Source organism: Strigops habroptila, chromosome Z (assembly GCF_004027225.2).
Source record: "Strigops habroptila isolate Jane chromosome Z, bStrHab1.2.pri, whole genome shotgun sequence".
Lineage (NCBI taxonomy): Eukaryota > Metazoa > Chordata > Aves > Psittaciformes > Psittacidae > Strigops > Strigops habroptila.
Genome location: NC_044302.2, coordinates 73,245,911 through 73,269,365, shown reverse-complemented (window position 1 = coordinate 73,269,365; position 23,455 = coordinate 73,245,911). Strand labels below are relative to the sequence as shown.

General features: G+C 36.8%; 1 protein-coding gene across 2 annotated transcripts in view; it reads right to left on the bottom strand.

Annotated features, from left to right (window-relative positions):
* LOC115619779 (histone-arginine methyltransferase CARM1-like) overlaps nt 1-23,455 on the bottom strand; it is a 63,633-nt gene that overhangs the window by 29,974 nt on the left and 10,204 nt on the right. For both annotated transcript variants that reach the window (XM_030512629.1, XM_030512630.1), the window contains exons 2-4: nt 16,177-16,302; nt 1,447-1,553; nt 1,137-1,241 (exon numbers count right to left, since the gene is read on the bottom strand). In XM_030512629.1, coding sequence (XP_030368489.1) covers nt 1,137-1,241; nt 1,447-1,553; nt 16,177-16,302 — 338 coding nt within the window. The remainder of the gene's footprint in view (nt 1-1,136; nt 1,242-1,446; nt 1,554-16,176; nt 16,303-23,455) is intronic.

Here is a 23,455-nt window from a genome sequence, read left to right as displayed (position 1 = left end):
CAGAGAGGACTGAGAACACTGGCTTCAGAAGCGAGACTAAGAAGAGACAACACAAATCGATGCAATGGAAAAACAATATAAAGAAAGTTAGAACTTCAATCCTCCTTTGCCTCACAACATAAATCAAAATGACAGTGTTAGAAAGCTGATAAATTAAAAATCTTACTAAAGGAGATACTTTGCTGCATAACATATATTACGGAATTTGTTGCTGTATTAAGTGTGAATCACAGAAAAGCATGCATGGGGACTGATCCTGGAGAGGGTCAGAAAGTCTCTAGTTAGTGTAAATAACAGAAAAAAGTAAAAAAACACTGTAAAATATATTAGTCCTATGTTTTGCATTTCAAGGAGTATACAGCAAAAGAAATTAGAAAACAATTTAATCGGTGTCTGGGCAGCAGATTATCCTATGTCTCCCCAGTGTAAGTTTTCTTTTGTCTTTTGCTGAAGTATCTGGTTTGGAAAATCTGAGAGGCAAAGGACCAGGTGCAAAAGTAATAATCATTGTTATATTTATTACAGTAGTCTTCAAGATCTATATATGTATTTTAGAGATTAATTTGGCATCTGAAGTCGTAAGTTTGTTCATTGTTTCCAAATCTTTGTCTTGCACAAGTGGAGCCAGAGCAGACAGTTATGTGCTTCCTCAGTTTGTAATGATTGTGGGGTGCAAAAACATTTAGTGTACATCTCCATGAAAGAGACATAAACTCAAATACCTCTGTGGGTATTTGCAAAAGACTATGTGGCACAATAGCAAACAGTCAACAGTTAAGATAAGGAAACTAATTCTGTATATGAGCTCTAAGATGCTCATATGATGAGAATAACAGACCAAAATGTCAAGAAAGATACATGTGAAGGTTCCCTGATTGTCACAGAAGACAGCAAAGGAATTTGTAGCTCATGTTTGGCACCATTCACCCTGAGGATGTACCAACAGCATCGTGCATTGTCATCCATGTGCTTGACAATAACATTAATAATGTAAAGCACATATGAATTAGTACATTCATGCACAAAGTCCTAGGTGAGAAAAGGCTACAGCGTGATCACTGTTGCTCTACAGGGCAAGTTGAAATTTAGAGCCTAAGCAGCATACTTGAACATTTAAGACTCTCAACAGAGCTTACCTTGTCTACAAAATCTACGTCATTCTGTAGGATAGCTCTGTGGTAAGTTGCCGTCCTCACAAAATCCTGCATCATATTCTGTTGTTGAGACAGATAGCCATAAAACTAAAAGTAAGAGGTTGAGGAAAAACAGAAAAAAAGATAAAGTCCGTCTTCTACTAATCTACCTTAAATTACTTAGTACTTGAATTACCAAGGTCCTCACCACCCTCTGAATAAACCTAAGCTATCTTTCTAACTGATCTGTTGATTGAGGTCAAACAAAAACCAATAACTTAGATTTCACAAACTGACACCAAAATTTCATTACCTGAAAATACTGAAGCGCAGATGCTTCATCTGTTCGCTGACTGAACACAGAGCCCTCCTTCTTTTTGCTGCAGCATCTCTTCAGTACATCTGAAAATGTGTTGTATTCTGGAAAACAAACATAGCAAAAACCACAAGGACAAGTAAAGTAAGATAAACATCCAATGACAAGATAAAAATACAGCCACACTTGAGAGGAAAGCTTCATTTGGCTTATGGCCACATGAACTATAGTAAATAGTTCCAATTTCGTTAAACAGGCAAGAGCTGTTGCAAAGACCTGGCCAGCATTGAAAGATTTTAAGAAGCACCTGGATGCATGCAACAGTGCTGTCAAGGATTCATGTTAGCTAACTCCAGCAAATAAAAATATCCACATTGGTGAATCATAACAGAGGAGTGGCTGAACATAAGCCTCAACCTACTATTTCAGGTTAATCTACACTAAGCCAAGCTCCACACAGAGAACCACCTAGGGTTACTGTGGAATGCATGGATTTAAGTGAGAAGGTTTACAACCTAAAATACTCAAATTTCATTGGCCTAAAAAGCCAGGCTAAGGACCATGTATTTTCCTTTAGAAGCAGTCTAGCTGAAAAGTTCAGAGTTATAGTCCTTTGGCTTCTGTGAACAAGATCACTTCTGACACTAGGTAAGTAACAGGAAAAATCATGCGGACCTAAAACCCAAATAACCAGTTCACACAAGCACTTTTGTCTCCACCTTTTAAGATCAAACCAATCCCTCCAAGCATAAAGTAGTTTCTTGATGTCTAAAAGAAATGCACACACCAGCAAGTGGAGAAAGTATCTACAAAAAGCACTGTATGGAAAAATTGTCAGGGGGGAAACATAGATGACAACAATAAAATCAGGGATGGAAGGCTTGCATCTTCTGTTCATAAAAAGACAAGGGAAGATAGAGAAATCAGACCACATTCATAATTTGTTAAACCAGAGACAGGAAACTCCTGCAACTGTTCACAGATTTTCAAATAAAAATAGCAATTGCCTGAAGCATATAACTGTGCACTGGGAAGTACATGCTAAGTGCTCTAATCATTTGGAGATAATTCAGTAACTCTACTTTCAATGGCTTTTGAAACAAAGGGTCTGAAGATAACAGAAACAATTAATAAACTTCCCAATACAATAACCAAGGAGAATTTCCTTCATCATTTCAGAAAATTTCAAAATCCTAAACCCAGAGATTTGGTTGTACTGATTGTTTTCTACTGCGGAAAGCTGGCATATCAAAAGGGAAGAGATATAAAAGATAGCAAGTGACTTTCCATTTAGCTTTGGATATCAGGGCAAGCTCAATGTTAGTCTGTTTGGAAATGAAAACAAGGACTCATGTTTACACAATCCAACAGAAGCACAATTGCTGCAAAGTTATATTTAATGGGGAAAAAAAGTATTCTTGAGTAGGGTCTTGAGAGAAATATCCTCAGTAGAAAATTTTAAATTCTTAGAAAAAGTATATAATAAAGACAGCATAGAATTCAGCAAAAGCAGCAACATAAATTGCTGTTATTGTTATCCAAGCTTCCAAGTCTTTATACAGCTTGAAATCACTAGAACTGGGAAACTGGGTGGAAAAAGCTCCATTTTGGGGCAGTCATATATTGTCTCACTGTAAGAGTTAAACACCAAAAATCTGAGATAGCCATACGTCCTCAGAGAAGTCCAAATTAATTGAGGGCACAGGCCCTTGAACCTCTGGGTTACCCCCCATAATAAAGTCCACTTGTAAACATCCAGTGTTCAAGCCATTTCTCTCAGTTGAAATTCTGAGCAGTCTAATGTACGCAATGAGGTAATTTTGTTGAAAGTTTGGAACAATAGCTCTAAGAAGCATCACAGCATTAGTTTGCTGTAAAGAAACAGGTCAGTTTAACCTGACTGTAGAAGAAGCCTGTAAGGGTGGCAGAAATTCTAAAACACAATGCATCAGCTTTTTCAAATGTATTTCCCTGCTGAGGAAATCTGCTAAAGAGCTGATCTATTGCCACTCTGCAGAATATTTCCATGTAATTTCCAGGTGGGAAAAGGTCCCACTTTGTTATTTCTGACCTGTCAGCTCGGATGGCAAGAATTGAACATCTGAATTTGGGGCGATAGAGAGTCTCAAAATAATTAAATTTTTCCAGAAGTAATAGTGAATTAGCATGAAAATATACAAATACCATCAACACATCCTTTTCACTCCCACACAGGGATGGCAGTCAGAATGAAACAGTAAATGATTGAATCATAACAATGAACAGTGACCCAAATTACAGACGATGACAATTTTTTGCGGGAAAATACAGAGACCAGCTTAAAACGGACCAGTCTCTCTGTTCTTTCTTTGTATAAAGAGACAACACCAGAAAAGAGTCTGACACTGGACAGTGGAGATTTTTTCCCAGGCAATCACCCATTGTCTTAAGTTTCTCTCTTTTCTTTTTTTTCCTTTTTTTCCCTTTTTTTCCCCTTTTTTTTCTATCTGAAAGTAAAACGTGATGCTATAGATTCAGTGACATGCTTGACTCCTTTCTTTTCTAGTCACTCTTCACACATTATTTTCACACCTCTGCAGAGACTTTTTGGTAGCTCAGAATAACATCTTTGGAGACTTTGGTGTTCAGGAATGAGAATGGATTTAAAACCCAGTGCTGTAAGAAAAACTGGAAAAGGTTGCCTAGAGAAGTGACGCTCTAGAAATTTTTATCCTTGAGTGTTTTCAAAATATAAGTGTACAAAGCTCTGAGCAACCTGGGGCTGAATCTGCTTTGCAAAGGAGCCTTGACCAGATGACCATATGATTTCTCTTCCAATTGAATTACTCTTTGATTCTAAGAAAAAAAAGTATTATCTCCTTGTTCTTTATATACAAAGAAGATGTTTGTTGCTGGAGCTCTCCAGAGTGCTGGCAAATTACAAAACTAGTACTCACTGAGTAAAATCAAAATAGAAAGTACAAAAGGTTGATGGAGTTCCTCCACAGTCGTTCATTATGGACCTCAGATGCACTTAAAAGTCTTCCTATCAGAGTACCAGCAAGATCACAAAAGGTTCTGGCAGACTACAGAGGAGAAAAGTGTCTCATTTCATTCATCAACTTCAAAGAAAACATGGAATTAATATCTTCTCTATTAGATGGCAGTAAAGATTAAGCAATAAAAATAGGAACAGTGCTATATCTAATACATCACAATGTTTTCACGAACTTCAAATCCCAACTCCACATTTACACATTCATCAGGGGCTAACACTGTGAGAAAAAAATATTTGAGCATAAAAATAGAAATATACAATTAGTTGCTGTTGTTAGGTGGGAAGTGAAAAATATGCTCTAGTGAAAAAAGCAACAGCAATCAAGAACACTGGTTTACAACTCATCCGTGAAAACTTAATGATTCCACCATTGAGAAATCCTTATAGCCTTGTCTGATCCTGTACTGACTGAATAAATATACTATGAAAAATTCCCTTACAGCACAAATTTGCTCCTCTATTCTTTTTCTCATCTGTTCTGTGGATGTTAGTTTATCCTCAGCATTTACAAATCAAATATTCACCAAAAATCTTTTAGTTATTGCTACTTACTATTTGAAGGAAATTACAGTTAAATAGCTACAAAACAAGGATCAGGTTGTAAGGAAGGAATTACTGTTGCAGATGTGAATTTGGGATTTTGCTTTTCTGTGGAATGCAGTCAAAGAATTCAAAAGAGAAATCTCTTAGGGAATGCAAATTGCCTAGGTATTATTCATAACAATTGCTACTAGTTTCAAATATTGTCTGAGAGTTCAGACGCACGTTCATTTATGTGACAGGGCAAATTGCCAAATAATAAATCTTCAGCATCTAATATAGAAGAATGGAATTATTGTGAATACTCTGCACATGACACAGACACAAGAAATAAGTTCAAAAGAAAGACACGTTGAAGCTTTAAGAAATTCTCCCAAATAAGGATGCCCTACTACAGAGAAGAGAAACAGATTTGTTTTCTTGCTTTATTTAGCATGGACAAGGAACATCAGGTTTCTTCATTTTGTATAGTGTCCCAGAATGCAGAAAAGAATTTATCTCAAGTCTGTTTTCCATATCCAGCAAGTCTGTTTTCTATATCCAACAACAATTTACAATAGCCTGTCTTCTCTCCATTTGCTTCTGCAAGCAAATACACTAAGCTGTTTTCTTCCTATATTTTCTGTAGAGGAACTTCTTACTAGCCAATACCTCATCCTGCTTCTGATATGAAATATGGCTTTATCTACATATTGATCAAAGTCCTTAAAATGAAATTAATTAATTAATTTTGATCTTCTTAACAATTTGGGAACTTAATCTGTCCTATGTAGAAATATATGCAGAACTGATCTTAGCTTTTATGAAAACTGGATTTTCTTCTTTATTTAAAGTAAGGTGACCAGAAAAGGATCTACACCAAAACCAGTTTAGCTCACTGATAGGCTAGAATACTGCTGGGTCACATACTTTTGAACTCTTTATTTTGCAACCACGACTCAACCATACAGAACTGTAAGTCAGTAAAACATTTTTCAAGAACAGAGAAACAGTATTTTTTTTAATCCTCAGCCCTATATTCTACATCAAGGTTCTAGCAATCTATATATCTTTTGCTTTGATGCTGGCTCATTTTCTCATCTCAGGCTCCTCAAATCTTCTATCAGCTTTTCAAAAGTAAACTCAAGCATAATGAAGGTTGTTGCCTGGTAATCTGAGTGTTGTGTTTCAAATGCCACCCCTTCAAGATTCTTCTAACCAGTCCTGAGAGATTTCTTCTATTACCATGTGTTTTGCCTGTTGTTTCATTTGTAAAAAAAAAGGTTCTGCTTGCTTACAAAATCTTCTGGGTTATCAGGGGTTATACTTCAGCAAAAATTAATCTGTCCTGTAAAATCAAAATTAATGTGCATGGGGGGGAGGGAAGGCATAAGTGCTTCTTGACGAACTGAGATTCAGAGCAGCCCTGTGGAGAAGGACTTGGGGGTGTTGGTTGATGAAAAACTCAACATGAGCCAGCTTCAGTGTGCACTCACAGCCCAGAAAGCCAACCGTATGCTGGGCTGCATCAAAAGAAGCGTGACCAGCAGGCCAAAGGAGGTGATCCTGCCCCTCTGCTCTGCTCTCGTGAGACCTCACTTGGAGTATTGTGTACAGGTCTGGTGTCCTCAACATAAGAAGGACATGGAGCTGTTGGAGCAAGTCCAGAGGAGGCCACAAGGATGACCAGGGGACTGGAGCACCTCCCATATGAAGACAGGCTGAGAAAGTTGGGGGTGTTCAGCCTGGAGAAGAGAAGGCTGCGTGGAGACCTCATAGCAGCCTTCCAGTATCTGAAGGGGGCCTACAACGATGCTGGAGAGGGACTCTTCATTAGAGGCTGTAGTGACAGGACAAGGAGTAATGGCTTCAAAGTCAAACAGGGGAAGTTTAGATTAGATATAAGGAAGAAGTTCTTTACTGTGAGGGTGGTGAGGCACTGGAACGGGTTGCCCAAGTTGCGAATCTTCCATCCCTGGCAGTGTTCAAGGCCAGGTTGGACGGAGTCTTGGGTGACAAGGTTTAGTGCGAGGTGTCCCTGCCCATGGCAGGGAGGTTGGAACTAGATGATCTTAAGGTCCTTTCCAACCCTAACTATTCTATGGTTCTATGATTCTATTGTATATTCTATGAATGGCTTCTTTATGCTGACAGCCACCTCCTTTAACCCTCAAAACTCTTTCTCTTGGGAAGATGGCCGTGACTCTTCTTGAACAGTTTTGGCTGTCTTCAGAGAAATAACTTACAATTTTCACTGACTGAAAAGCAAATCCTTGTGCCCCCACCACCCTAACCACTTAAATCAATCTAAAGTTTTCCACTAGCAGGTTGAAAACAAACTGAAAACTTTTCAAGTGTTATATCCTTGTTCTGAGTGGCAAATTAATGAATTGAAGCTTCAAAATGTAAGTCTTACAGTGCATTTACTCTTTCCCATGCACTATAAGAACTCCAATAACTACTCCAAAAAGAATGACCTGATATTCTTGAGGATAGAGGTAAGCAGACATGTACTGCCTTTTCATGTATACTTTTTCAGTATCAGAAACCCCCACCCAACTCAAAACTCTCCCCAAAACCACAGATGTTTCTTTTTCAAGGAACCTCATCTGGATGTTGTTCTGAAAATAATGGAAAATACTGGAATGAATACCCCTGCAAGTGTGCAGCCTGATCTAGTTTGTGTTAGCTAATCCAGACACTGGTTTATTTCCAGCACAGTGGAATAGTCTGCAGAACTTGTCCAAGTGCTGGGTGCCTCTAGAAGACCTGCAGTCACCGCACTAAGTACAACAGAGCAGTTAAATCTGTGCTTTTTACCTGCTGAAATAAGCAGTTTTTAAAACACCACCATTTTTAACCCGATCAGGAGTCTCCATTAAACTCTTAGATGTGAATTGAAGCTTGTGTTCTATGGTCCATAACACAGAAAAAAATTTAAATCCAGCAAGTCAAACTGTTTCTGTTTTAAAAGTCAAAAAGAAACTTGGAAAATTATTTAAATTCATTAGGCATTCTTCAGTAACTGCCTATGTGCAAGCTCTTACTTCACAACAACTAAATCTCCTTGCAGTAAGGGGTATGCTTCCTCACATTTGTTGTACATATCATAAAAACACTAATGCAGGCAGTTAGCAGGAAACAGCAAAAATCCCCATAGTTCATACTCTAATATGAACTAGCATGTGAGAAACGCTTCTTTGGAGCAAAACTCATGTTGCAGAACAAATTATTTGCTTTCAGACAAAAAGTGTCAGTTTCTCCCTTTTTTCTAGCCATTGAGAAGGCAAGGAAAACTCCCACTCTTCTGGGCTGAAGCATTTTCACAAGGATCTTTTTAAGGAAATAAAATAAAATTCCCCTGCAAATAATCTCAAAGAACATAAAAAAATATAATTGTCAGACATTTTATTTGAAAGCCAAGCTTGTTAGGATTTTTATTTATTTCTCATTCGTTCCCACCCCCTTTTTTTTCAATGAAAATCTGAAAACAGAAATTAGTTTGAAAACTTTTACCTGGGCAGAAAGCTGTTACTAGCTGAAAAACTGAGGCATTTGGCTGTAAAGTTTTGACTAGCTATGCACCTCAGCTAACTTATATTTGCTGTTGGATATTAAACCCATGTTAATCAATTATACAGTCTGATAACTTTACAGAGATATTCTGCAGGTATTACTGCACTGATAGCCTAAAAACTGAACTGTGTAAAAACTGAATTAAGGCCAGCTAAAACTGATTCCTGTGATCAAAGATAACAAGCACAACCTTCCAAAAAGCCCTGCTTCTTGTGTCTGTCTCAAACTAGTTCCTTCCCAAAAAGGGGAGCAGAAGCCCCAGGTGCCTGTGGCACTTCCTGCATGCACATTCATTCTCAGTTCCTGGTAAATTGTCAAGTGGTTGCAGTCTGCATAAGCAGAACTGCTGTAATGAGTTCTCTTTACAAAATGCTTATCCTCACAGCAGAAGATACAGACACACAACCGCAAGCTATTAACATAGTGCACCTCATCCATCTGCTCAGTACAGATGGTGTCTCTCACTACTCCAAACGGGAAGAGGATGGAGAAGGAACCAGAAAAAAAAGGCTCCAGTAATAAACCTTGATTGTTGTAGGGTGAGAAAGGGAAAAAAAAACCCCAAATCAAACCAACATACCAGAATAAGGGAAAGATTAATGAATTAATGAGTGAAGTAAAGTGAAATAATGAATTAATGAAAGGGAAAATAAACTCAGTGGGGAATAAAACCCCACAAACTTCACAGAGCAGCAACCCAAAATGATGCTGCTTGGAATAAATCATTAAATAAATATATTTTACCAACAACTGTTAGATTTTCTGATCTAAGGATATTAGCATAACAGCCATAGAGAAGCAGTACTCGCACATTATTTTGCATTATCTGCTGCAGGCTACTACTAAAATCCAGTACCTACATAAAGCAATAAATTTGGCCTGAGAGGTATATAGTCATAACTTTGATTATGTTTGAAAAAAATAATGGAAGTCTATAACTTATCAGAAGACCATATCAAATGATTGGATAGGTCAGGCTGTCTCCTGTTAATAAGTGGGATATAGTCTTCCATTTGGAATAACGGAGTTGCAAAATACCCAAATAATAAAATGTCTGCTTCGCAAAAAAGCGAAACATGCAGTAAAAATATGATATATTTACCAAGACCAGATTACTATCCCAGATATCTGAGGCTGGAGCATTATTTCCAAATGAGGAAGAAAATCTTTTTGCTTCTTTTCAGTTGTAGTACACTTCAGAAATTCACAGTGACACTTATTACAAGTGTCCTAATAGAATCCCAACAGCATTCACCACTTAGACTCAAAAGAAAAAGCTCCCAGAAATCCCTAGGTTTATATGAGTTTGACAATATTTATTCAAAATATTTTTCTATTTCTGTTGTATCTTTCAAGCAATCATAGAGCTTTTCATTGCCACAAATACAGCAGATTAGACTAACGGGATTCTGTTAATTTTAACAACTAATTTACTAATATTTCCATCAGCACTAGATCATTTTGTTGACTATATTACTGAATATTAAATCACAATTTGCAGACCAGGTCACTCACTTAAGTGAATTTCTGCAGCCTTCTTTCAAACTTTTTATGAGTCTGGATTTGTGCAATGGGAATGGTTTTGTCCCAGAGACACTAGTGGTTGAATCATTTTAAATGCCAGCATGGGAGAACTAGATGCTTAGAAATCCAGTCATTAAGCACTTCATCAGCAGTCAGGGGACTCAGTCAGTAGGTCATTTTTATGGGAAACATGACTAGTGGCCTTGTGTCATTCCGCATCAGGAACTGGATGCCGCATGTTCCAAATCACATTATTAAGTTTCTTAAGTCATATTTTTTCCAAAGCAAAAACCTTTTCTACTTTTAGTGCCAGTAATATATGCTTTCTTTAGTAAGCAGAAAGCAAAATATTGTATCACCTGCCAGCTAAATATCCTAACTAAAATTGTTTTTCTTTGAATAGAACATTCCACCTATTAGTAAGTGATTCACACTGATATAAAACAAAAATTAAACCAAATTGATAAAATGGTTATCATCAAGAAGAATATTGAAGTATCTTTAATTTCAAGTTGCAACCACACTCCAAAGCAATGTGAACTAGCAGATGTGAAAGCTTCCCCCACAGTGCCAATCTCACACTAAAAACATTACCAAAAGAATAGTTGCGGTTTGTAAAATGGTATTATAAAGTATCTAAATGTAAATGTTTAACTTCCTTTAGAACAGCCATTTCAGTTGTATTAGACAACAGAGAGAAAAATGGGGTTTTAAGGTGTAGTCAAATTTACATAAATGTTGTACAAATTATTGTGATATTGCAAAAACTTTTGAAGTTATACTATACTTTGGGAACTATTAAACTAAGAAACATTAGATCCTTTCTTTCATTCTTCTTTGAAATAATGGATGATTTTTATGTAAACAAGCTTGCTCAGAGACAAATTACACTTTAATGAAGGAAGATGATTCGGCTTAGTACAGTATAATTGGATGAAATGTAAATATTGAGATGGATATGGTTGGTGCAGCTGGTTCACTTATGTCTTCTAGTTTTAAATAGCCAGGATGCTGAAAGTCTTGATACATAAAAAGTCTAGCAGTGCGTACAGGGTGTCTCTTCTGAACCGGTGGCCGCAGACATGCCTCACATGAAAGCACTATCTGGTAGCACCGAATTAGTGGCTATTAATTTTCAAAATACAGCCAACATTTTCTAAGACATACCCTGTCTCATTGGAATGAACTACTGTCTGTTTTAAACAATTATCCACCCACTCGCTTCCAATCTATTCCACTCTTACCAGAACAATAGAACTAAATGGATTTTTAAACACTGAATGATTGGACAAGTTACCAATACAATCATGTTGCCACCTTCAACACAGAATTGGCACTGCAATTTTGTAATTTACAGGCAGGCTGATCTAGCGGTACTCAGATATAGCAGATAGGATTAAAAAAATCTAGAAATTTAAAGTCTTCCGTACAGTATTTTTTAAAAATTGTGGGAGAATTATGGTAAATTACATGCCTATCAAAGAAAAAAAAAAAAAAAATCAGATCCTTTCTGGAAAGCCAAACACTAATATTAACTAGCAAGAAAACAGCCCAGAATAATTCCAAGGAAAATATTAGAATGTTGTGAGTTACTCAAAAACAGGCGAGAAGCAATTGTTGGGTTTTTTGTCCCTTTTTTTTGTCCCTTTACTTTGTCCTCCCAGGAATCTGAATCAATCAACACTTTATAATGTTAATGCTAAAATAATTCCAAAAGAATTGTTCAAGGAAAGCCCAGAGAAACAAAAGGTACTGAAAATAGTGCCATAAGCAATTAGGTCATTCCCTGTAGATCCTACCACCTTGAACTCACTCAGTGAGTCCCCAAAACACCACAAAACTTGTGAATGGCTGACTCTAACTGGATCAAGAAAAGCAATGGCATTGAAAACCATGGAGTGAGACAATGGCAAACCCAGAGGTTTAAACAGTGAGACTAACAGATACTGAAGGCGGCATGTCCAGGCAGCCTTCTCTGTTAAGATTTGCAACTAGACCAGCAGTCTCCAAAATCACATAATGGGTATTTGTTTTTGCACACTACAGTCCCCAGCTCCAAATATGACCTTGAAAATTATTATGAGACACTTAATTCTGTTGAATTGAAATTTGAACAAATCAAACTGATTGCTGCATAGTCCCAAAGCCTACACAGTGTTTGGAACAGCCACATAAACAAATTAACTCAGGGAAAGCACCTACAAGGCCTAGAGCCACTTTGTGACAGTGGAGTAATTTAGAAACTGAAGTATTACACCAAACCAAAGTTCTTCTCCCAGAGGTGAGAAGTTAGGTATTACAACTGTGCACATAGCATGGCCTAGAAGTCAAAACCTTTTAATTTTTTTAAGTCATTCTAAATAGTTGAACCTCCTACCACTTTTTTAAGACTAGCAAATGCTGGACTTCACAATCATTGTGAAGTCATTGATATCCATGCATTGAGTAAGTTCTCCTCTCAACAAGTTGCACCTCATTGTTTAATCAATAAAACTCTGCAAGTTTCAAGCTGCAAGATTAAAGACATTTGTGAATTTAACTGTTTTTTAAATTAACTCAAATAAAACAAGTTTCAGGTAACCAAACTATTTTTTTGTTTGTTTGGGGTTTTTTTCTGAAAAACAGAATATCTACTTTGAGCATAAACCAGCAAGCAACCACAGAGTCATTTGGTCCTTTACTTTATAAAATTTATTTGACATAAATTCTTACACTGCTGAACAGGTTCCTTGCAACCTGTGGGTCTTGAGGCATATCTATCAGTTGTCCCCATTTACAGTGCTTTGATTTGCACGACTGAGTGGTCTCAGTACACACTAACTGGAATCCTTCTGGATTAAGTTTAACAAAAATAGTTCAAAGTAAACACACCCGCCATTCTTGCCTCATTCCCAAATCAGTATAGTTTGCATACCAAGGCCCCAGCACTGATTGTTCTGTTCTACAAACTTTTTCCTTCTGTTCTGTGTGACTTGCTAATGAAATCATAGCTCATTAGATCCATATGCCATTACATGAAATGCTAATTTTTGAGGAAAAAAAATCACCATATGATATACCATGTTCGTTTGCTTAAATTATATGGCAGTAACAGCATGTATGTTTACACATATAAAATACAACATATGCTTTTAATATATTTCACATATATATATCTACAGACACACATACTCATATGTTTCTAGTTCAGTTCTGTATGTGGAGATCCACAAGTATTATATGCTGAAAACTGTAAATAACACCTTTTTTCCCCACATGCATTATGCTTCTGTGCAAGTGGCACAGCTATTAGAGCTGGCAGACAACTTTCAAGATGAGTTGTGCTACTAAAACAACATCTACAGACATCAACTATTGGCATGTCCGGTGCCTAGATGCACTGTGAAAGTGGCTGGAGACCAGGGTTGAGGTTTGAAAGAGAAGAAAGGAACATCCATTCTACCACGACGCCAAAACAACAATTCATCCTATGCTCATGAACTAAATCCGTGCTAAATTAAGCAGGCCATTTCCACTGAAGAGTAGAGAGCTACTACCAAGTCTGCCACAGATGAGTTACAGACTGGTTGGTTGGTCTGTTACAGATAAATGATCTTTGTTTTTGAAAGAAGTCTGTAGGCTACTAACTTTCATTTTTATTGCCTGCTTGATCCTACTCAGATGTTTAACATATGTTCAGCAGGAAATGAAATATACAATCTATGATTTATGACTGTCAAAATGCTGGAACCAGAACAACAATTCTCTGTGTGGGCATAAGCAGGGCATGAATTTCCCTCTCATTCCTCACTCCTCATCTTCCTCTACCTTTATAAAAGACAGAGGACTTAAAAAGACTTTTACAGTATATTTCCATAACATTTTTAACAAATGAAAAATTAATTTTCAGTCCATTTTTTGGTCACAGAGTTACTTTTTATTATACACGCAAACATTTGCAAATGTCGTTTGAGAGTAAAACCTATACTGGTACACAGCAAACAACAAAAAGGTTAACTTATGCTCTATAGTCTTGACTTCTTTGTAAAAACATGTAACTTTCTCAAGACTAGGTGCTATTAAGTAATTTTCAGCTTAATGCAGCACCCAACACATTCCATTTGTCACGTAATCTGAAGAAACTTTGACCAATCATTATATTTCTGTCATTCTATCAATGAGTTGTTTCACAGACTAACAGGTCATTCAATTTATTTTCCCCTGAGTTTTAAAGATGGAAAAAACATAGAAAAAATATGGAAAAAAGATGGAAAAAATATAGAAATAAAAAATATTTATATATATTTCTATAAAAATATAGAAAAAATATAGGAAACACTTGATTTTGTCATTTTAACAAATAATCAGAAGTAATAAATTAAGAGACTTACCTGTATTGTTTTTATCTATTTCAAAACATGTAGTTATATAAATAAACTAAACACAAATCACCAAGGAATATAGCTAAAGAGAAGCCTGAATTTACCACTTAATCATCAAGGCCCTCCAATCAGGAAAAATTCCAAACTGTGCATAAATATGCTGGATTTTTTTTTCCAAATACTTGTTTGTAAATGTGAGGAAGAGCACTAAGAGAAACTTCTTTTGCCTTGGGATCTCAAATTATTGGTGTCTTTTGGAATCAGAACCTTCATTGGTAGGCAAGATATGGTAGGGATTGCAGACCAAAGAGTGTGAAAAACTTGCCTGAGTCCTTAATTATTGGTTATTAATTATCTCAGCACTGAGCTAATAAATTGCTAAACTACTTAATCTCAATTATTTCTTCAGTTATGATGTGGATGTCTGTAAGAAACAGTTGTATTGCAGTCTCAAGAGAAATAACTTAATGGAAGCACAATACTGAATTGTAATACCCAGATACATAAATTTAAAAAAAAAAAAAAAAAACCAACAAACAAAACAACAGACACTTGCAGTCATTCTTATCTTACATTTTTATTGTTTTAGTAAGGTAAGAGGTTGAAAATGTGAATAGTTTTTCTTGATGGATATAGATGAAAGACTATAACCAGGTAGGACTTCAAAGGCTACCAAGATTTGTCTCACAACTGAAAAAATCAGGTTAAATACTATATTCTCTACCTGAGTGAGACTCAAGATTTCATTTTTGTGTCTAGATGACACAGGACTAGCAACTCATTACACAAACCCATCTACATCCAAATTCTCAGATCCCAATCCATTGAAACAGCATCTTTAAAAAAGCTGCCAAAAATTCAATCTAATTGTTCCTTGTCTCAGTTTCCACACAATATAAAATGCAAATAATGATAATGGCCTCCTGGAAATCAAGCCTACTGTTGCAGGCTGCTATATAAGAAGTCCTGATTATTGCTAAAGGGGAAGTCGTATGTTACCCGTAGTTACACCATTTCAAAATGAGTTGTGGCCGTGCTGCACACTACTCACAATAAATAGGCAGCCTTCTGAATTTCCTTGCATAAAAACTAAGAGTGCTTTCCCAAAAGTCAATACGAGGACATGAGGATAGCACATATTAAATAGTCTTAGCTGTTGGATTTACAAAAACACAAGTCAGGTGGAAGTAAAACTACAGATCTTGAAATTCTACTGCAATAGTCATGTTTCTAAAACAGAGCTGAGTTTCTTTTACAGCATCACTGCACACAAAATATATATCCTAATAACTGTAGGTGTATGTTAAACTACCTCAGATAACTATACAGGCAAATAGATCTGCAAGACGATTTCTGACTGGGGAGCAACAAGTGGCAGTTTGCCCACACAAAGCATTACATTTCCCAGTTATTAGAGTTTATAAAGTTAAGTCATATAAATTTGTTATCTGCATTCGCTTTCTTCAGAAAATTCATTTGCAGTTGTTTTATGAAAGTGTTATGTTCCTGATGTGGATGGTCCATACTCCCCAAAAGGCAGACAGAGTGGGTGAGAGGCAAATGAAGTTGCATGAATTATCATAACAATATGTAATATTTAAATAGCCAACATGAAACAGAGATAGAAGACGACATACTTTGAAGTGAACTTCATCAATACAATAGCACAGTAGGAAGGAGAAGATACTCACAAATTCAAAATGTACTTACCGGATTGTGATTTGAACTGAATGAAGGCACTGTTGTATCCCAGTGTAATTAACACAGACTGTTTTCCCACACGACAATATTCAGTGTCTCTGTTAATCAAGCATTTAAACACACAGCCTCCATCAGCTGAAGGGAAAAAAAGTACTTTAGAAAACTTTTAGCAGTTAAAACCAAAAACATATAAAAAGCTAAATATAAAGATATTATTGTTAATCTCTTTGATAAGTATGTATTCGAAGCACACAACTTTGCAAAAATACACTAACATGTTCCTTAAGACAATTTTCCAGAGACCTACAGTCTCCATCCCACTTATCATCCATAGTTTCTTGAAGTTGTCCTGTCCTCAAAAGAAAGAAAGAGAGCTGACTAAATTGATTTTTAACTAGGTCCTAAAAAGGTCTTAAATTAACATATTTTCTACTTCTTTTGCTTCCATAATCTTATGTGCTGATGTTCTGATAACCTCAAGATTTCCTACTTTGGCAAATGAAATGGCAAGGTGAAGAGTCAGGGATCAATTATTTTGACTAAATGAGGAGAAATGAGCTAACTTTTTCTAGCAAACACATACTATATACCACATCACATATTACAATTATCAATAAACCTATGACATGAGAAAAACTAATGCAATTTTTCAGGCAATGAAGAACACATATGTACTTCGGAGCTAGGAGCAGCAGAGGTCAAGCCTGTGTACTGTGGTCCCTGGGAGGGGGATCCAGTATCAGAGGCTTAAGTGATGCAGTACTCACTGTCTCACTATCAGCCTTACAGCTGTCAGGAGGCAATTGTGTGAGCACATCAATTAGGATAAACATCATTACTTTCAGAAACCTGACTGAGGTCTGTGCGAAAGGGAACTTCATGAAAATGGCAGCTATGGACATGAGCTACAATAGGTAAAGCTTTTAAATTATAGGGGGTTTGTGTTATATATATATCTTCATCACTCAGGAAGCAAAGTCTAGGACTTAATATCCCTAGAACATTCTTTCATGCATTTTATTTCACTTTGCTGTCAACAAGTGTCTACTATGCTTCTCCCATGCACATTTTATTCTTCTGGAGATAAATGTTAAAATAAAAAACCTATGAGAAGCTGAAAAAGTAAAAGGCTTAAGGCAAAAAAGAAACAGAAAGAGAAGTAAAAGTTCACAAATTGGCAGTAACACAGAAAAGTGATACACTGCAATATACTGAAAATTGTGCAAGAGAAAAAAACTGAAGGAAAGTAAGAATGAAAGGGAAAAAATATACCTCTTGAAAAGCAAGAGACATAATAAATCGATTATTATTAAAAGCTCAGTTGAAAGCTAATTATAGACTGCTGAACTATGTTATTCTGCTAGCAACATTCGAAGGACCAGACTAAGAAGGCACACAAATACACACACCATACAGGCACTCAGTACATTTTCTTAAGTCATGTGCTGTGATGAAAAGCAAACAGAACAGAGGGAAAAGTCACTATATGATGTTCATAGAATCACAGAATGGTTTGGGTTGGAAGGGACTTTAAAGATCATCTCATTCCAAGCCTGTGCCATGGGCAGGGACACCTTCCACTAGACCAGGTTGCTCAAAGCCACATCCAACTTGGCCTTGAACACTGCCAAGGATGGGGCAGCCACAGCTTCTCAGCACAACCTGCCGGTGTCTCACCACACTCACAGTAAAGAATTTCTTCCTAACATCTAATCTAAATCTACCTTCTTTCAGCTTGAAGTCATTACCTCCCTTCCTATCACTACAGGCCATAGTAAAAAGCCTCTCTCTGTCTTCCTTATAAGTCCCCTTTAAGTAACGAAATGCCACTATAAGGTCTCCCCAGAGCCTTCTCTTCTCCAGGCTGTGCAGCCGCAACTCTCTCAGCCTGTCTTCACAGGAGAAGTGCCCCATCCCCTGACCGTTTTTGTGGCCGTCCTCTGGACCCACTCTAACAAGCCCATGTCTTGAGCTGTAATTTAATGTGGAGCTCCTGTGTACTTATGGCAGCCCATTCCTCTTGGAGGTGTCATGGCACATTGAAAGGTACTCATAAGTTCATCACAACTTATGAAGACTATTTTTTCATTTGAAAGACTGGGCCTACACTTAAAAACTACCTGTGGGTTTTTGTTTGTTTGGGGGTCTTTTTGTTACTGGGAGCTGTCATTCTGCAACTATATAGCAAACATTTTGTCAAAAAATCTCTTAAAATACTATTTTTCCAGGTAAAATTCTGGGGTAAATGTTCACATTTTTCTCAAATACAGCAACATGAGTGTAACTAGGTAATCAGAGTCCAATTCTGGCTAATAAGTGATTGTGTTGTGGACTACAATGGTATTGGTCTAAAGTTCAAAGGTGAACATATCTCAAAGTAGTTACAAAAACATGTCTGTACTTTAAACATTGATTAATCTTGAAGTACTGATGGCAGTATTAGGGAAAAAAATATTACTTCAGTTTTAGGTGCATGTTAAGAGAGTGGTATATGGTACTTAGGAATTTTCACTTCCAGATGTCACTTAAGTAGTCCTACAACCCACATTTACACTGACTGAGCTAATGGCCATTTGGAATCAACTCGGTGAACAGTTTGTTCCAAAGTCTCTCACTTGTTCTGTCTTCTGCGATTTATCAGTTGCCAGTTACTATTAGTATAGCACAGATAAGTCCCAAGCACAGTAAAATCAATTGCCTGCTAAGTTGGAAGAGCCTACATATTCATTGGAGCTCCTGTGGACGTTCCTCACCTATTTTCTGGTTCCTCATCCATTTTCTGGCCTGTGAGGGAACAGAGGGCAAGTAGCCAGATGCTGGGATCTTTTCTCCTGCCAGACTAGAAACTATATAGCACAACAGCATCAGCGAAACTGTATTTGCCATGTCCAGGTCTGTACAGATGTTTGTTCGCCTTGAAAGTCAGGCAGCATATTGCTTTGTTATTTCAGAACAACAACAAAAGACAGGAAAGGATCAGATTGTATTTTGGTATCAGGACTCAAGGCAGTAAAGGTGGCATCTAATGCCATACGCTGCAGAAGTTTTTGAAAGGTGAAGGAAATACTTCTTTTTCCCCTCAGATAAAATGGAAAAAGAAAATAATATACTTCAAACTCCGTTGCTGCTTTTGCGTTCACTGAATATGACAGCTCACTGCACAGGTGTGGCAAGTCAACAACTACAGAAGACTTTAAAAAGGACTAGTAGGTTGCTAGTGCACTGAGGCAGACAAGGATGTTGCTCATGGCACTGCTTTTCTATTCGCAGATACCAGAGATTCTCTGGGATAACCTCCATTTCCTCAGCCTGACTTTTAAAATAATTCCATATTCATTTTGGGCGGAGCACATCCCCAAGGTCTACGCACCACTGAAAAAAATGTTCATTCTTGTGTTACGATGCATTTCAGGATACTCTTAGAATGCACTTCAGTATATTAAAAAAGCCAGTTTGTAAAAGGGTTTATAATCTTCTTGTAAAGAGGAGAAATAAAACCCTTGGAAAAAACCAGCTAATTCCCCATCTACAGAACAGCACAGTAACTTTAAGTTAAGCTTCAGGAGAAAATGCAGCATTTCAGAACAGCATGTCTAAAGGACACACGAAACTTGCATGGTGTGAAAGGCAACATGAACAGAACTCTCTCAAATCCTAAACAGTGCTCCAATAAACAAGAAGGAATCCCCCAGACAGAGCCCATTACTCCCACTCAGCCTTACGAGAGCTGACTTCTCTTTGCTTTTCCCTCTCACTTTATTCCTCTTACATGCTCAGTCATACCTATATCAAGAATGACAACACTCGAAATGTCTAAAAAATTCATTCTTTCACATAAAGCAAGTAAGGAAAAAGGAAAAGGTCTTCTGAGATTTAAGCCTTGGAATCTTGCCCAGTTAACCATTATACTACCTTAATACTTCACTTGTTCAGAGCTTTAACTTTACTGTGATTGCAGACAGAAAGTCCTAAGATACTGTTTTGATGACAACAGCATGAAACTGTTGTCAGCATTATGCATATGAACTGCCTGCAACCTCCATAAGGAGGTCAAGCCTGAATTCTGCATAATTTAAGCAAAGGTGTGTTACTACATGGAGGTCTAGATTTTTTCAAGCTCAGAACAAACAGCTGCCCTGTTAGGTAACAGATGAGTTCCATTTCCTGCAAAACGAAAGAAAAAAACACTCCATATCACAAACAATTAAAAAAAAAGTATTCATAAATGTGAATTTCATGAGGAACTACATATTTCATAGCATTATCTCCTACCTACTTCACAAACAAGCCAGATCATTAGTGTAGCAGGCCAATCTGATTAAATATACTATCTTAATATATCTCTAAAATCAACGTTTGCTGAATGATTTCTATACAGAAAAATAACAACTCATAACTTATTTCAAATTGTTTCCTTATTCAGCATATTGACCAAAAAAAAAAAAAAAAAACCAGAGTTAGTAATAATCTTTTTAGAAGTACCAAAGTCTTCCTCCTTTGCTCCTCTTTAAAAGACGTCTCGGTAAAGTTTTCCTTGGCAGAAAACCCTGCGATTGAGAGTCTGAAAAGAAATAAGTCAAAGCCTAGAAATGGGGCAGAGAGGGATGGGGCCCTAGAACCTGGAGAGAGGCTGAACCTAGATAAAAAGAAAACAAAGGAACAAACTCTGCAATATTTCAGTTTCATAGGTCAGTGTTCAATGAAAACTCCTTATCCTCTTGCTGGAAATATGTCTAAGCAGTGACTGTTTACTTGGAAAAGAAATCTACCTTGTAGATACCTGTACCTATCCATAAATGCCTTCTACCAAACTGAGCACTAAGTATTTGCTTCTGCACGCTCTTTCTCTGATTAAAATGTTAGGCATACTATTGAGAACTATTTAAAAACCATCAAAGTGTGTTTTACATACTTCCCAGGTACACACTTCTTGAAACTGCTATGTAGCTAAAACATTTGATCACTAGAAAAGGTGTTCACCTCACAGAATGACTTTTCCTAAGTATATGAACTCTTTCTGGGAATGTGAGATTTAACAGTTGCTCCTGTTTCCCTGCCAGTTCTCATCCTGTTTCCCATAACAAAGTATTTTCTCTTCCAAGATTTTCCTGGCCTTTGTGGTTAAGAGGAAGAAGATGTTTACACTAATTTAATTACTGCTAATCAGCTTTAGAACAAAGATAACCTGACACAGTTATCTACTGCTATATGCCTTTAAGCTTTGGGGGTTTTTTTTGTTCCCTCCACTTGCATCCCATTTTGAAAACCGATCAGCACCTACAGCATGAAGGTGGCTAATGCCAAAAAAAAATTCACATCCTTCAACATCATCTTGTCTTTTGCCAATGAGGAAAACACAAAATGAAAGAAATACAGCCCCAGCAACAGTAGGCTTCAAATATGCTTGCTTACTAGTTACCTATATCACACTGCCTGCTCCTTCAGTTGATTCATGACTGCCTATAAAACACCAAACACAACAAAGAACTTTTACCCCACACAGCTAAGTGCAATGTAAATATCTCTCAGTAACAGTTAACATAAGCTGGTACAGTCACACAGCAAAAGACATCTTCTAAAGGCACTGACTCAAGTCTGGAAGTTATCTACACTCAACACAGAGTTAATACTTAACCTGAGCTTTGAAGGCATAGGTGGTTTTCACCATGCACCTCTCAAGGTGCTGGTCTGTCAGCCTCAGAACAGAGCTCTGCCTTTATCTGCAATCATGCAGCTTAACAAATAAATCATGTAATCACAAGCAGATGAAGAGTCGCCAATTGCAAGCAATATATAAAGAATACTGTGATAAAGAACCATCAGTGCCAATTTAGAGAATATTCCTTTTTATTCGGACAGCCTCAAGAGGATTGTCATGTTGCAATAACAAGAGACTAGAACAAGTTACCTCCTCTAATGACTGGTGTAACAGACATATCCAAGTTTCAAAAGCATATATTGGTTTGTGAAAAAAACAGGAGGAGGACAAGCTGGTATTTAGAATCATGGGCTCTAATATTTTTCTGATATGCAAGCCACCTCATCCAAACACCCATCTCTGCCTGTAATCTCTCTAGAGGTACCTCCTCTGAGTATTAACTGCATCATTTAAAGCCTCATATGTGACTAAAACTGGCACTCAGAAGGTGTGAAGAACCTCTGTAACATGGATTCACAATGGTGACAACTTAGGACAAGTGCCCTCTTGATATCCTGATTGTCTTGGGTGTAGTTTGTAAGGCAGTCAAAGCTAAAGCAAACAGTCTGAAATAACCACCATCAAAGTGTAATTTGAGGCACAGACTCGGAGATCTACTTCAGTTGTACTACAGCAACCTTTAGAGAAATCAGATACTTCGTTTAATTAAAAAAAAAAAATATTTGTTTAGATAGATATTAAATTAGAAGTATTTTGAGAAATATATTTCTTGAGCTATACACTAGTTTCTCTACAAGTATCAAAGAGTTTTGTTTCTACTATAAACAGGCACAGTTTCATTAACTTCAAATCAGCAAGTACTAATCTCAGACTACTGCGGTAAATCACTGCAGTTTAGACACTGCAGCAATAAAGCACTGGTCTTTTAAGTAAGAGAGGATACAAAGAGTACAATGACAAAGTTACTTCCTTGTACCTTTACAGAACTTAAAGGAAGAAAATCAAGAATAGCATTTCATAATACCTCATACTGCTAGCCTAAAAAATTGATTTCACACTGCTGGTGTCTACTCAGCTTGACATTTAATGAGACAGTGCATTTCCTTCTTTATACAAAATCTTGGAGGGGAAGGACCTCGTATAAAGTTACTGGATTTGCAGAAAGAGAAGGTCATACTTGTATTCTCATTTTACTTGTATTCTCACAACTCCTTTACTTTTCTAATTGCAATATATATTTACTTTTACCTTATTTTTGCTTATGTATGTCCACACATTTCTGAGAACATCATTGCATTTCAACTATAGTTCAACATAAATAAGACTTATAAAGAATAAGCTACCATAAAACTATCAAGGCAAAGTTGTGATGGTACATGACTTTTGACCATTTGCATTTAAATTATAATTAAACAACAAAATGATAGAAAGCATAATATTTTCAGTCACAGTATTTTTTAAAGAATTGGTGGGTGCAGCATAGCAAAAATGGCAGCAGCTATTAATCTGTATCACTCTGAGATACAAGCTCCTTTCATTTTGCACTGAGGACTAAATTAACATCTTAATTCTAATATCTAACTATTTAGTGGCAATGGCAAAGCACCATCACATGTAATTTTAAAAAAT